This window comes from Callithrix jacchus, chromosome 14 (genome assembly GCF_049354715.1).
Source record: "Callithrix jacchus isolate 240 chromosome 14, calJac240_pri, whole genome shotgun sequence".
Classification (NCBI taxonomy): domain Eukaryota; kingdom Metazoa; phylum Chordata; class Mammalia; order Primates; family Cebidae; genus Callithrix; species Callithrix jacchus.
In genome coordinates, this window is record NC_133515.1 from 70,389,916 (window position 1) to 70,405,545 (window position 15,630).

General features: G+C 34.6%; 1 protein-coding gene across 2 annotated transcripts in view; it reads right to left on the reverse strand.

The window, feature by feature from the left end:
• Positions 1 to 15,630, reverse strand: part of CAMKMT (calmodulin-lysine N-methyltransferase) — a 569,210-nt gene that overhangs the window by 523,884 nt on the left and 29,696 nt on the right. For both annotated transcript variants that reach the window (XR_013526635.1, XM_002757801.6), the window contains exon 3: positions 14,950 to 15,014. Coding sequence is in view for 1 of the 2 variants with exons in the window: in XM_002757801.6 (XP_002757847.1) it covers positions 14,950 to 15,014 (65 nt within the window). In the remaining variant the exon portion in view is untranslated. The remainder of the gene's footprint in view (positions 1 to 14,949; positions 15,015 to 15,630) is intronic.

Genomic DNA, 15,630 nt, shown 5'->3' on the forward strand with positions numbered 1-15,630 from the left:
CAAAATGAAGATTCATAAAGGCACAAAAGCAGCAAAATGCCGAATCTTAAATCAGAAATGGTGAGAAGCTAAGAAGCAACCAGATTTATATCTCTGTAAGTGGGGATAAAGGATAGACTAAACACAGAAGAATTTGTGGAAAATCTATTTACAAAACAATTAGATCTTGAAATCTCATCTCTTATTCCAAAGATCTGTGCAACTACCCCTGCTCCATCCTGTCAGATGTCTTCTGGTCTTGTCTCTCCAGACTGGAGGGCATTTGTGCATCTCAAGGAGGGTGGTGGTAGGGAAGGTAAAATACTTTTCTAATTGGAGGTTTACTAATTGAATGAGGGGTTGAGTAACTGAGGACTCTTCTTCCTATTCATCCTCCAAAATGCTAGCTGCTAAGGTATACATACATACTTCCCAAAGCAGCAAACTCAAAAGTTTTTTTCTCTGATAAACTGGCCAGCTCAAGGGAAACACCAATTGGACACCCAGGGTTCCCCATGAAACAGCCCAGCCAGATCATCCCACAGAGAAAACTGTAATATCAGTGTCCCTTCCAATCAGTTTTGTAGTAACAACTCTTAAGGATCACCAGAAATGTAATGAAAGCCTCTACTGTAAAAGACAGAGAACAAAAGAAACAGAAAAAGCTGTTTAAAGGAAACAAAGGCTATAAAGACAAAAAGAAAAAAAAAAAAACCTTTCAGTAGTATCTACAAAAAAAAGAAAGGCAATTAAGAAATATGAAAAGAATGCTATGGGGGAAAAAATCTAAGAGAAGAGAAAGAACTTTTGGACATAAAAAAGCATAAAAATAAAAATAAAAAACTCAACAGAAAGGTTAAAAGACAGTAAGGAAAAAGTAAAAAAAAAAAAAAAAAAAAAAGATGCAAAACAAAAGATGAAAAGATAATCGGAGAACTATCCAGGACGTAAAACATTCAAAAAAAAATGGAAGTTTCTGAAAGAAACGGAGTAAACAGAGGGGAGAAACTCATTAAAGAAGTAATTCAAAAAAATTTGAGACTGACAATATGACTTTCTAAATTGAAAGTGCCCAAGAAATGTTCAACACAATGTTTGAAAATAAAGCCACACAAGGATATTTAACATAAAATATTGGAATAATGGAAATAACAGAAGATTCACTCAACAGAGAATTAATAGGTTTCATAAAAAGATAACAAGTTAGAATAGCATTGGATCCTCAAATGCAACACTAGAAGCCACCACACATTACTGTAAAACTTTGAAGGAGATGTTGTTTTAAATTCTATCATTTTATATCCAACCAAAGTACCACAAGATCTCAAAAAAATTACTTCCCCTTACTTTCTCAGGAAGCTATTGGAGTTTATAAACCTCCAAAACAACAGAGTAAACAAAAAGAAAGACATGGGATTTAGAATAAGATTCAAAACAAAAGAAATGAAATGAATCCTCAAGATGATAGTGAAGGAAGATGTCAAGAAGTTTGATGCAGGTGTACAGGTCAATCTGAAAGAGGTCAGGCAGCTTCAGAAAGACTCCAAGAATAAGAAATTGATCTACATATAAATAATTTTAACTGAAAACATATTAAACCTTAAAAATGCACAAATAAAATCATGTCCTGAGATAATATGTTCATGCCATTAAATTTTTTTTTTTTTTTTTTGAGACGGAGTTTCGCTCTCGTTACCCAGGCTGGAATGCAATGGCGCAATAACGGCTCACCGCAACCTCCACCTCCTGGGTTCAGGCAATTCTCCTGCCTCAGCCTCCCGAGTAGCTGGGATTACAGGCACGCGCCACCATGCCCAGCTAATTTTTTGTATCTTTAGTAGAGACGGGGTCTCACCATGCTGACCAAGATGGTCTCGATCTCTTGACCTCATGATCCACCCGCCTTGGCCTCCTAAAGTGCTAGGATTACAGGCGTGAGCCACCACGCCCGGCCCATGCCATTAAATTTATATTTAATGTAGTCAAGCCATTTTCTCGCCAAAATTCTAAAAATTGTTAGCAGGGTAAATTCTTTGTTGGTGAAGCAATGTAGCTATTTTAATTTTTTTTTTTTTTTTTGAGACAGAGTCTCTCTCTGTCTCCCAGGCTGGAGTGCAGTGACATGATCTCAGCTCATTGCACCCTCTACCTCCTGGGTTCAAGAGATTCTCCTGCCTCAGCCTCCTGAGTAGCTGGGACTACAGGCACCCTCCACCATGCCTGGCTAATTTTTATATTTTTAGTAAAGATGGAGTTTCACCATGTTGGCTAGGCTGGTCTTGAACTCCTGACATAAGTTTATCCACCGGCCTTAGCCTCTCAAAGTACTGGTATTACAGGCGTGAGCCACCCACAAACATTATTTTTAAAACATGTTTGCTGGTGAGATTTAAGATATAGTTCACAGAAATCATCCAAGCACCTGGATGCATCAGATACTGAGATATTTATCAAAATTTAACATGCAGTGGTTTCTTCAAAATGTGTAGAAAGAATGTTTTATTTCTTTGTTGTTCAAAGTTGATAGATAATTTGAGAATTGAAAATGCAGAACAGCTCATACAGGAACTTAATAAAGACTTGATGAGATTGCTCTTTCTTTTTCAATCTACAAATAAACAAGAACCAAATGAAGATCAGGTTAACTATGTATTTCATATACACACATATATATGTACACATATAAGTATACATGCACACACACACACATATATATACTCACAAATATTCAAAAATTTTCCAGTAGTGCATTAGTTTTCAATTTCAATTTTTAAATGCATTTCACAATTTTAACTCAAATGAGTATGTTTCAAAAATATGCTTTCCCAAAGATACTGGCTGTTGAAAAATATTTAAAATACTGTTGGCTTATTTTTTATTAAATAAAATAATATAAATACTTGTTATTAGCTGTTGCCATTCATGGATGATATGGGAAAAAAATATTTTCCAAAAATTAACGATTAACCTGTTGAATTTTTTTAAAAGGCTTATCACTAAAAGAATTTATAAGTATTTCATTTAAATAGCTTTGATAAACAAAATGACTAACAAGAATTGGCTCATCTTAAGTAGATAACTAAATATACAAAGCATAATACCTTAAATGCTTCCAAATATACAATATGCATCAGGAATTGCAAATTTGAATGTGTATGGGTAAAGTAGTGAGTGCCAAGGCAATATAAAGACCCAGCTCATTCCAGATGATCATTCCATGTGAGCTCAGACTCAGGCCACTAGATCATTTTTTTTTTCTCTAAAAGAAACTGAAAATCTATGTTTTTATGTGACTATTTCTGATTTTTAAATCCTGGTTGTAATTAAAAAAAAAAAAATACTGCATTACCTAAATAAAACATGTGCTCTAAACTCAGATTCTATTAGTTTATGGGGTTTGTGGTATATGTCCTCTAAATTTGAAGCTTAGATTTACCTCTCTGTTACATAGAATAATATTAATATATCAAATATAGATACACTTGTGTAGAATGAACAGTTTTGTTTGGGTGTGACTTGGGATTCAAATGAATCAATGCATACTTTCTGATTACCACTTGGGTCAGGCTTTATGAACAGTACTATGCTGGGATAAAGAGGTCTAAAGGAATATAAATAATTAAGCTTCTAATCTTTCTCTTTCCTTGTCTCTAAACATACATATATAATTTATCATCCAAATCAGGGCATTTCTGGGAGTGAAAGTAGGCATTGTTAATAATTATGCTAAGAACAACTGTGACCATGCCAGGCAAACAAGGCTGTACAGTCAACCTAACTAAAAGAACCCTGTCTGTTTCTGTCTCTTCTCCCTCCATTCTGCCTACCCCAGGCTCACTGCCTGCAAGAAAAATCCTGCCTTGACAGCCTCATCCCTCAGTTCTGTCACAGCAAAATCAGAAGGAAAAGGGGTAAAATGAAAGATAAGAGTTTTCTTATGGATACAAGAGTTAGAATTGTTTTCTTTTTTCTTCTTGATTGTTTTGTATTTAGGTATAGAACCAGCAGCAATGTGAGATGGTAGTAGATGAGGGAGGGAAAAAGGGAAATGGTAACAAATCTGTGGGAAGTAAGAGAAACGTCAAAGAGGGCAATAAGAACCAATGCCCCCTCCCCCAACAAATTTCTTGATATACTAATTTCTCTTTTAAAGAAATCCAGAAGATAGGCACAGGCAGAGGAGAATTTGTGGTTTTCATCCAATACATATCATTTCTTATTTGTATCTAATGTCAGTCCAATCAATCCCCACTAAATTCTGATTAGGTCGCCAAATATTAAAATAAAAACAAAGTCCAGGATTAAGCCAAAATATTATTTGTCTGTGTTTGACTATCACACAATTAATAACAATACTTTTTTGTGGAAAGTCAATCAGAAATTAAGTGATGCTAGTTGTCAGGGACTCCTGGAAAATGGCAATAACACATAAGTCTGATCTTCAATACCCTGGAAGGGCAAAGGTTTAAAACAAACTATGAATTTACCATCTGCAGCAAAGATTCCACCTGACCCAGCATACTAGGACAAGCAGATTGTGAGAATGTGGCATATCTATAATTACATAAAACATGCACCTTTTCAATCTCATACACACAGAATGATTGGAAACTTTTCCTTATTCCTTCCCACAGACTGTCCCCACCTCCCAAAATATAATGAAAATATTCAGACTCAGAGCTGAGAGTAGAGAGTAAAAGTTCTGAGAGGAGGATTTCTTTTTAACATGAGTTATTCACACACAAACACTAAGTTCATTCAATCATCAAATATTTTGTTCTTATCAAGCATTGTCAAGAGTAGTGCAATATATACAGCTCATATAAATGTCCAAAATACAATTCTCTGTGGAAAGGCTATCCACAATCCAAACAACTTTATTAAAAATCAAGAATATCCTGTTAGATGAGCTCTTTGTGTGAATTATGTTTATGTACTCACTTTTAAAATATATAGCAATAAGCTTGAGAAGTACCTTAGAGAAGGGGCTATGTTAAAACGTAACTTGTTATTTTGATGTTACAAAAATCAGCACTTCAAAAAAAAGGAAGAAAAAGAAAGAAACTAACTAACTGAGGTAAAATAAAACCCATATTTGGTTTAAGACTATTAAAAGAAAATGCATTCTTTGTCCCCTATCCTCGCTGTCCAAATCCCCACTCCATTAGATTGTCAACCACCTTGCAGAAACCCTGGAGAGCCCGTTTCTCCTTGACCTTTAATCAGTCTCCTCTGAGACACAATCTACTGCACAGAATTCCATTTGCCAAAGTTATTTTCTAGCCCTTCAAGTTACCACTTTTAGTTTCAATTCTCATCACAAACTTTTAAAATTCATTTCCTGCCATTTTGGAGAAATGTAGCTTTTAAGAAACAAAGTAGAATAGTTACAAATTCCTGTGCCATCGCCTACTAAATCTTTAAGCAAATTACCTTGTTCTGGATATCAGTTTCCTCAGGCCTTGTAAAGTCGCTAAGATTATTAAATGGGGCAGTACTTACAAAGTTCCTGACAAATACTGTAAAGGATGCAAAAGTAATGGTAGCTTTTTAAAAGACAAAGGAAAACTACTCAGTATTTGCTCAGAGGGTTAAAAAAAAAAAAAGACTTTCTTGGCATATCTTTTGCAAGTAAATTAAAAACATCCCTTTAGATATTTAAAGGAGGGAGAAACTAGTAGGTTTATGACAAAGACATGAGCTACTTTTTGATATTATTGCACTGATTAAGGCATATGAATCTACAAAGGATTATAGGGTTTATTTCAGTCAGTTCCTACCATAGTACCAAGTTCTATTATCAAAGAACCATTCCAACTCTGTGGTCTCTTATTTCAAATAGAAATTTTTAAAATACATTAAAAAGAGATAACTTGTTCCTTCTTTGGTAAATTAGGGGCATGCTCACCCAATTTTGAGCCAAAAGAAAAAAAACGTCCTGACAACTGTGGAGCTAAAAAGTCAGACAGTTGGAGACACGTGACTAGAGAAACTACCTTCTAGCAACCAAAGCCAACCTCCAGAAATTCTAACACAGACTAAGAATCAAAGACTACATGTACATTATGATGCTAACGAGGGGCTAAGAATCCAGTGCCCATGCAGCATACCACCAGTGCTCCAGTGGCTTTCAGGTCCCCTATCATCTCAGGGCTGCTGATCATTACCCATGTGTTCTAACCACATAATGCGTTCATCATCTTATATATTTATTTTCTAACACAACTTACAATTTTCCATGCCCAAAGCTCAATATTCTGCCACTGACTGACTTTAACCTCTTTGTTCTTCCCCAGCCTAACACAGGGCTAAAATGATTTGATCTCTGATTCCTTATCTCATAGGTGTAATGGGAGACTAATACATTAACATCTAATATGCTGTGAGCTCCAAAAAAAAGTATTATTTTAAAACAAAATATTGTATACTTTTTTTTCTTTTTTTTTTTTGAGATGGAGTCTCACTCTGTTGCCAGGCGGGAGTGCAGAGACGCGATCTTGGCTCAGTGCAACCTCGGCCTCCCAGGTTCAAGAGATTCTCCTGGCTCAGCCTCCCAAGTAGCTGGGACTACGGGTGCACACCACCACACCCAGTTAATTTTTGTATTTTTAGTAGGGATGAGGTTTCACCACGTTGGCCAGGATGGTCTCGATCTCCTGACCTCGTGATCCACCTGCCTCAGCTTCCCAAAGTGCTGGGATTACAGGCATGAGCCACCGTGTCCGGCCAATATTGTATACTTTTTCACTGGTAAAATGGGTTGCTCCTTTTTTTTTCACAATGCTATCCTAAGCAATTTGAGATTTTATCATAGCTTTCAGTTAAATAATAATAATAATAACAATACTCAGTTTGGAAGTTAAAGAGTAGTTTTTCAAATGAAAATAGCATTATTTTTTTCCAGTTGTAATATAATATAATAGCATTATTTTTTCCACCTGTAGTCCCAACTATTTGGGAGGCTGAAGCAGGAAGATCACTTGAGCCTAGAAGTTTGAGTCCAGCCTGGGCCACATAGCGAGACCTCCCTCTCTAAAATGTATACATACATACATGTGTACATACATAAAAGTAATACATGACATAAAAATTTAAAGAATACAGAAAAGTATAAAGAAGAAAGAAAACTCCATAACTCCAACAAAATAATGAGCACTGAGACACAGTTCTCTGCAGATATACACCTACACACATACTTCATAGGTGTAAATGTTTTGTAGAAAAACGATCAGATTTTAGTCTTTATTTTTTAACCTAATATGTTTTGGAGTTCTTGAACATAGTAATATGTTGCACAGATTATCCATAATTAGTCAGTAACCTAAAATTAAATATTTACATTTTTTTCCAGTTATTCATTGTGCTGCAATGAATCCCTTTACATATATCTTTGCATAATTTTTTTTTTTAGATGGAGTATTGCTCTGTTGCCCAGGCTGGAGGGCAGTGGCGCTATCTTGCCTCACTGCAACCTCTGCCTCCTGGGTTCAAGCGATTCTCCCTGCCTCAGCCTCCCCAGTGGCTAGGATTACAGGCGCCCACCATCACACCCAGATCATTTTTGTAATTTTTAGTAGACAGGGTTTTGCCATGGTTTTTTGTTTGTTTGTTTGTTTTTTGAGACAGAGTCTCGCTCTGTTGCCCAGGCTGGAGTGCAATGGCATGATCTCAGCTCACTGCAACCTCCGCCTCCTGGGTTCAAGTGAGTCTCCTGCCTCAGCCTCCCTAGTAGCTAGAATTACAGATGCATGCCATAAAGCCCAGCTAATTTTTACATTTTCAGCAGAGACTGGGTTTCACTATATTGGCCAGACTGGTCTTGAACTCCTGGCCTCAAGTGATCCACTGGCCTTGGTTTCCCAAAGTGCTGGGATTACAGGTGTGAGCCACTGCACCTGTCCTGGTTTCATTTTTTGTTGTTGTTGTTTTCAGAAAGGGAATTATTAGTTGAAATATATGGATATTTAAAATTATAAAAGCTACAATCAGACTGCCTCTGGAAAGTAGAATTTTTTACCCCCACCAACAGTGTATGAGAATGCCCATTTCCCTACAATTTATTATTACTTAATTTCTTTCATCTTTGCCAACCTGAAAAAATCATATCTCACTTTTAAAATTCATTCCCTCAATTACTAGTAAAATAACCCTTCGATGTACTTGTAGAACATTGCTTTTTGTGTGTGTGAAATACCTCTTCCTAATTTTTTGGCTATGTTTTTCTTTATCTTACAGGTTTTCATATTGTCTGTCTTTTTGTTATGGATTTGTGAGAGCTCTTTATAAACAAAGAAAATACATGTTTATCTGAATATATGTGATTAATAATTGTCAGTGTGTCATTTAAACATTTTTGATGCTGCTTTTTGAATAAAGGGTCTTTAAATCTTAATTTAGTCAATCTATTATTAGTCTTTAAATTCATGGTGCTTGACTCACATTTAGAAGGACCTTCTTTATTTCAATATATTAAAATTATTCATCTGTAATATCTAAGAGTGTTATGATTTTTAATTAAATACTTAATCCATATTAAATTTATTTTGGCCTATAGTATATAGGAGGGAGTCAGCTTTATTAGCTTCCTAAATTCCTAGGCAATGGTCCCAATACTATTTTTTGAAGAATCCATCCTTTCCTTTCTTACTGAAATTGCATCTTCATCATATGATAAGTCACATATATTTAGGCCTTTGTGAACACTTTATTTTAGAACATTGATTTATATGTGTATTTCTGAAAGCTTTATACTGTTTTCACATAACAAAATTATGTACAATATTAAAACAGAATGACACACACCAAAAATATATTGCATCCTGTATCGCTTTCTGATAACAAAGATACTGAAAAAATTCAAGAATGAGGCAGGTGATATTAATACTAAACATAAAAAATAAAAATATCACTTCAAGTTTACTTTGTACTTTCACATTGTCTATGGTGAGGTGAACATAATATTAAAGTAGTTATTGTTTCTTATTCAATTTTAGGTAAGGAGTTAAGACTTGTACAAAGACTAGTGCCTACAAGCACAGAGCTAATAACCAGTAGAGCCAAAACCTGAACTTCATATCCCATGTATCTTCCATGACCATTCTAATTGAAAAACAGAGCAATGACCTCTAAAAGCCCAATTTTTTCATTTTTAAATCAAACTACTTTACTGTGTATAAGTACATATGTATATAGATATACAATGCATATATGTATATATAGATATGTAATGCATATGTATACACATATACTACATAGATGCATTATATATCTGCATATGTATACACATATACTACATATTTGCACTATATGTCTACATATACATATATACATACATATACATTACATATGTGTTTATACATACATAGACATCTTTATTTGAATAAGATTAACACTTTTAAATCAAAACTGCCATTCTTGAAGCATTGATAATTTCACCAATATTCCAAACCCTAAATTTATAATAACAATGAAACAGAAAAACTAAAAATTTAGACTGTATTTCCAAGAAACTATTACCTTTGGTTTTCTAAATACAAGTAAAAAGTAAAAACATGTGATTTTTTTTCCCTCTAGAAAAACCAGAAAGATAAATATTTTATTTTCTTTTTTTTAGAGAAAGGGTCTTGCTATATGCCCATGCTTGCCTCAAATTCTTGGGCTCAAGCAATCATCCTGCAGTAGCCTTCTGAGTAAGCTGGGACTACAGGGACATACCACCACACCCGGCTTTTATTTATTTTTTATTTTATTTCATTTTATTTTTTGAGATGGAGTTTTACTCTCATCACCCAGGCTGGAGTGCAATGGTGCAATCTTGGCGCGCTGCAACCTCCGCCTCCCTGGTCCCGGTTCAAGTACTTCTCCTAACTCAGCCTCCCAAGTAGCTGAGATTACAGGCACGAGCCACCATGCCCAGATAAACTTTTGTATTTTTTAGTAGAGATGGGGTTTCATCATGTTGGCCAGTCTGGTCTTGAATTCCTGACCTCATGATCCGTCCACCTCAGCCTCCCAAAGTGCTGGGATTACCGGTGTGAGCCACCCACCACGCCCAGCCACCTGGCTTTTATTTTAATGAGACTTTCTTTCAATAATATCTGATTACTACCCCAAAAGAGATCAGTTTTAGATACATCACAGACAAACAGATCTTGCTATCAGACCACTAGGAAGCAAAGTCTATAGCTGTGTGCATTAAAAAATCCTAGTCAGGCTGGGCACAGAGGCTCACACCTGTGATCCTAGCACTTTGGGAAGCCAAGGCGGGTAAATCACCTGAGGTGAGAAGTTCGAGACTAGCCTGGCCAACATGGTGAAACTCCATCTCTACTAAAAATACAAAAATTAGCTGGACATGGTGGCGGGCGCCTGTAATTCCAGCTACTCAGAAGGCTGAGGCAGGAGAACCACTTAAACCTGGGAGGCAGAGGTTGCAGTGAGCTGAGATCATACCATTGCACTCCAGCCTGGGCAATGAGAGTGAAACTCCATCTCAAAAAAAGAAAAAAAAAAAAATCCTGGTCAGTCCTAGAATTCACTGGGGGGAAAAATCACTACTATCACATGTGTAAGTATAGATGGCACAGGGTCTACAAGTTCCTACAAGGAGATAATGAGATACCAACTACCACAAGGTCCTGTCATAGAGCTCAACCAGGAAAGAAACATTTTTCAAAGAATAGTAGAGGAATTTTACCAATACGTCCCCCAGATTTAAGCTATAACATTTGCCAGGAATCCTGTTTCACAATCATATTATTGCAATGATATAACTATTGACCTCCTATCCTTTAAAGGATTATACATTATATTGTACATAGTTTAAATCATATGAAGTACTAATGCATCTGCTAATACTACTAAACAAAGGATGATGTGCTAAAAATGTACAAATGAATCTATTACAGACCCAAGCATGAGATGAGATGCTATAAACAGCAGTTACATTAGATACTATGATAACCGAATTTGGATCAAGTAAGCACTGAGAAGAATTACGTTTTAAAAAATTCCTTGCAGTAGCAGAAAGAAATGACTTTGGAGAAAAATAAAATGATTTTTGAAGAGACAGCATGATGCAGCTTCTTTGACTAAAGGTTAGAGGACTAGCTAGAAAGGAGCCCCTGCCCAAAGAAAAAACAGAAGCAAAAAATCTACTGCAATGCTTACAGAGCAGACCCTTGTTACCCAAGGTATCTGAGGGACATATCAAAAGACACAGAAGCAGCCAGTACCTCATTTGAGGTGAAGGATGTCATCCTATGTTTCCTTAGGTAGCTTTCGAGCATCTTTTTCCAGGCACAATGAATCAGTAGTAGACACAACCTCCTGACCAAGAAGCTTCGCTATCTCAGAAGAAAGTAGGTTCTCAAGCAGTAGAAGCCAAAGAATGAAATGTATATACCTACTCCTAGTTAAAAATAAGCACTTTCAAAATGGTTTGTTTTCCACGATAGTAAATATTATATAAAAAGAAGGTTGGGATCATATGTCACACAGCAATCAATCAATAATACACAGAAGTGATTTTGTATGAGATTCTTCTTAATTTCTTCCTACAACATTCAAAAAAATTCTAGCAATGAAAGGTTATCTCAAAAATATAAAACACCTTCCAGTTCATACACTTAAAATCACAAAACTTCTAAATAAGAAAAGTAAATACAAAAAAATGATCTTTTCTAATAGGAAATAAGCTATGTAGAGGTTTCATTTATTATTCAAAATTAAAGAGATTTTTCCATGTCTTTTCCATTAAAGCATAAACCAATTCAGAAGGTAAGACTGCTGCTTTCATCTTTGAAAATTTACAATGAATATAATCATTCCCTGAGTTTTCAAAATTAACTTAAAACTGAAATTAATGGTTCTCCTAAACCCAACCACACTGTGTTTACTGTATCTATACATAACCAGGTTTTTGTGACTAGAAAATGTTTTAATCAAGCTATTTTTTTCTATTACTAGGAAGCATTATTAACCTAGAAACAAATTCCTAAAATAAATAGATAATTCCATCTATTGGTTCTCTCATCTATTAGAAACTTTTTTCCTCAATCTAATTATCCTTTAATGTACTACAATGGTGGTGATTTACAAACTGATACTCTTATCAGTTTGCTCTCTATCAAAAGTACTTCTTTATTTAAAGTCAGAAGTAGAAACATTAAACTGCTATTTTTAAAAACTGAACTAAAAAATCAGCGGGAAAAATCTATTTTTTTTTGTATTTTTGAACTACAGAACACATAAAATATATTATAAATAAATCAAATAGAAATGTTTAGACACATATTTATATGTGTACATGGTAAAAGCTTAGGGTTATTATCTGAGCTATTTATCCTAATTATACTGGGCTGACACAGAATTATGATTGTGGCGCCCTCTGCTGGGTTTTCTAGTCACAAACTCAATATCACTATTGGCATAATAAAATCAAATTTTTGAGGCATCAAGTGAAAAATCTTTTTCAGTTCATGGTCACTTTACGTTTAAAATTATATAAAAGTTATAATCAGTATTTACTTTATTGGAACAGGACTTTACCAATTTATCATTAAGTGAAACATCAATATAGATTTTTCTTTTAAAATAAAAAGACTAAACATAAAATATACACAAAACAACATATTTTAGTAGGTCTTATTTTTGTCACCATTTCTATCATGTAGCAATATATTCAGGTTTCTAAGACCATATTTATGATGAGACATTACAGCTATTTTGCTAATTTTATCTAATTGTTCTACATTGTAAGTTCAATTAAAATAGTATATTTTAAGACAGAATAATCCTAATATCTTCTTTATTAGGAAAAGAAACAAGAGAACTTTTGTAGGTACTCATCGCTAGTAATAATTAATAGACTGCTTCCATTTATTGAATATCAACACTGAGTCATACAGTCTGTTACATACTTTCTATATAATATAGCCAGTCCTAAGAGAGGAAAACAGTTGAGGTTCATTGAGGTGATACAAATTGCTCAAGATGAATTTCAGAGCCAGGAGTCAAATGCAAGTGGGTATGATTCCAAAGTTCTAAACCTTTCTACCAAACAACAGAAAACAGTGAAAAGGCCTGAATATGCGATCTTTCTGCTTGTTAATGCACAACAATGTGGGGTATGGAACAACTTGATAAAAAAAAAAAAAATCAGAAAAGGACAAGACAGTTATTCATGCCTAAAATAATAATCGATGCCTTTAGGAAATTATTTTTATTTTACATAATGCTGCCAGCTAGTGGCCCTATTTCATACTGAGTCAACTGGGAATAATACTGACTGTTAGAATACTGAATCAAAAATTCTGCATTTTACATTCAGGAATCATTTTCTGAAATTACATATGTGGAAGCCTGACTTAATGATATTTAACATTATCCCAGAAATAAAGGAATATGTAACCTCAACCATCATTGGTATTCCTTGCCCAGTCCTTCCCCAGATCTAATAAAAATATGAGATATGCCTTCGTGTGAAAGAATTCAATGCCAACATGGAGAAACTAAAAGGTATTCTGGTTCAAGCTGGTGTTTGGAAATTTTTTTAAAAAGAAGGAAAGAAACTAAAAGGCATATCTGTCACTATCTATGAAAAAAAAACCTACATTACTTTAGGCATTTAGGATAATTTAAGGACATTTAAAGATTCCTTAGTGACAAAATACACAAATATTTTCTATAAAATCAAAAGCATATAATGTGGACATAAGAACAAAAGTATTTGTCTGAGTATTACTGAACAAAATTCTATGCAAATAAATGCATTTGATAAAGCTGCATTGTTAAGCAAAAGATATTACCTAAATTCAGACAATAGTTAACCGTTCTGAAATTTTCTTTGAGAAAAAAAGTATGAGTACTATTTTTACATTTAAAATGGTCATATTTCGGCCGGGCACGGTGGCTCATGCCTATAATCCCAGCACTTTGGGAGGCCGAGGCGGGTGGATCACGAGGTCAAGAAATCGAGACCATCCTGGTCAACAAGGTGAAAACCTGTCTCTACTAAAAATACAAAAATTAGCTGGGCATGGTGGAACGTGCCTGTAGTCCCAGCTACTCGGGAGGCTGAGGCAGCACAATTGCTTGAACCCAGGAGGCGGGGGTTGCGGTGGGCCAAGATCGTGCCATTGCACTCCAGTCTGGGTAACAACAGCGAAACTCTGTCTCAAAAAATAAAAATAAAATAAAATAAAATGCTCATATTTCATTGACAATTCACTATCTTAAAAAGAGGAATGTCCTATACAAAAAACATAAAAAGTGCACAGCTCCTACGATGGTGTGCTGTTTAACTCAGTGACATAAAGGTATTCTTGGCTGATTTCTTTCATCACATGAAATTAATTACAAGAATTATAAGAAATATTGAAGTGATTTTCTCAGTGGACAAATCTATCACTACTTAATCAGAGGCTTAGATTGAAAAGGCAATATATTCTATAATATTGTAGTACTGCATCAAACAAAAACACTAGTGTTAATGTATATTAACATCAAGAAAAATACGTTCTGGGTTTATTCTGTAGTGAAAATAAAGAAGCAGGGAATGGTTAAAAAAAAAAAAGCATCTGAAACAAAGCAAAGAAAGAGGAAAGAAACAGCCCCACTATTGAAGTAACTGAGGTCAAAATGGAAACAAAAATACAAGGGACAGTATTGCAGTGTTCAGTGTTCTTTCTGACCTACAATCTCTCCATTTCTTTCTATCTCCCTCTCTCCCTCTCTCTCTCTCTCTCTCACACATACACACACCCCTCCGAAGTGTAAAAACTGTGGTATTGCATTTAGTAGGTGCACCTTACGAAAGGCTTATTTTGCAGCTAAAGACAATAAGTTTCTTATATACATATATATGCATACATTTAGTGTATAATAAATACTAGTGAGAAGAAAATATCAACTATAAATTTACTTTGTAAAACACTAAATATATTTCTATAGAGTGAATGTGTAACTTACAAACATTTCCTGTGTTGTCAAAGCTGGTAAGAACATCTTCAACATTCAGGGATCCACTATTCTGCCTAGGAAGGAGTAAAGCATTTGCTTTAATGATTCCGAAATGTTAACATTTTTAGTTTTTAAAAAAGTTGAGACTGAGACTGTATATTATGATACACATTTCCAATAGCAATAAATTCTTCCATGCTATATTTTAAGAATATTTTCTGCCCACTAGAGGGAGAAGGAAAAGAAATAACAGTATGGTCCTCAGAATATTTAACATATTTAACATAATGACTTTTTAAATAATTAATCTACATCTTAAAAACAAGTAATATTTACTTGTTGTATTTTCATTATATAAAGGGAAGTTCTTAACCTTTCTAAAGCCAAAAAACTCATAGAGTACACTTAGAGAATCTTCAAGTTGAAAAACAATCACCTTCTAGAACCACAGTCAACAATATGTAAATTTACTTGATAATAGTAAAAAAAAAATCAGAACTTCAGTTACAAAGAACTAACCAATCTTCAGGTCGGCATATCCCATGTCCAGGCAGTCATGAATGTTAGTGAGCAAAGGTTTTGTATCTTTTACCCACTAATCTTAATTCTAACCCCTTTAATTCAAATCCCTCTTCACTTAACAACTCTTTTAAATATTTGACTTGACACTGATATTTTATTAATACCTAT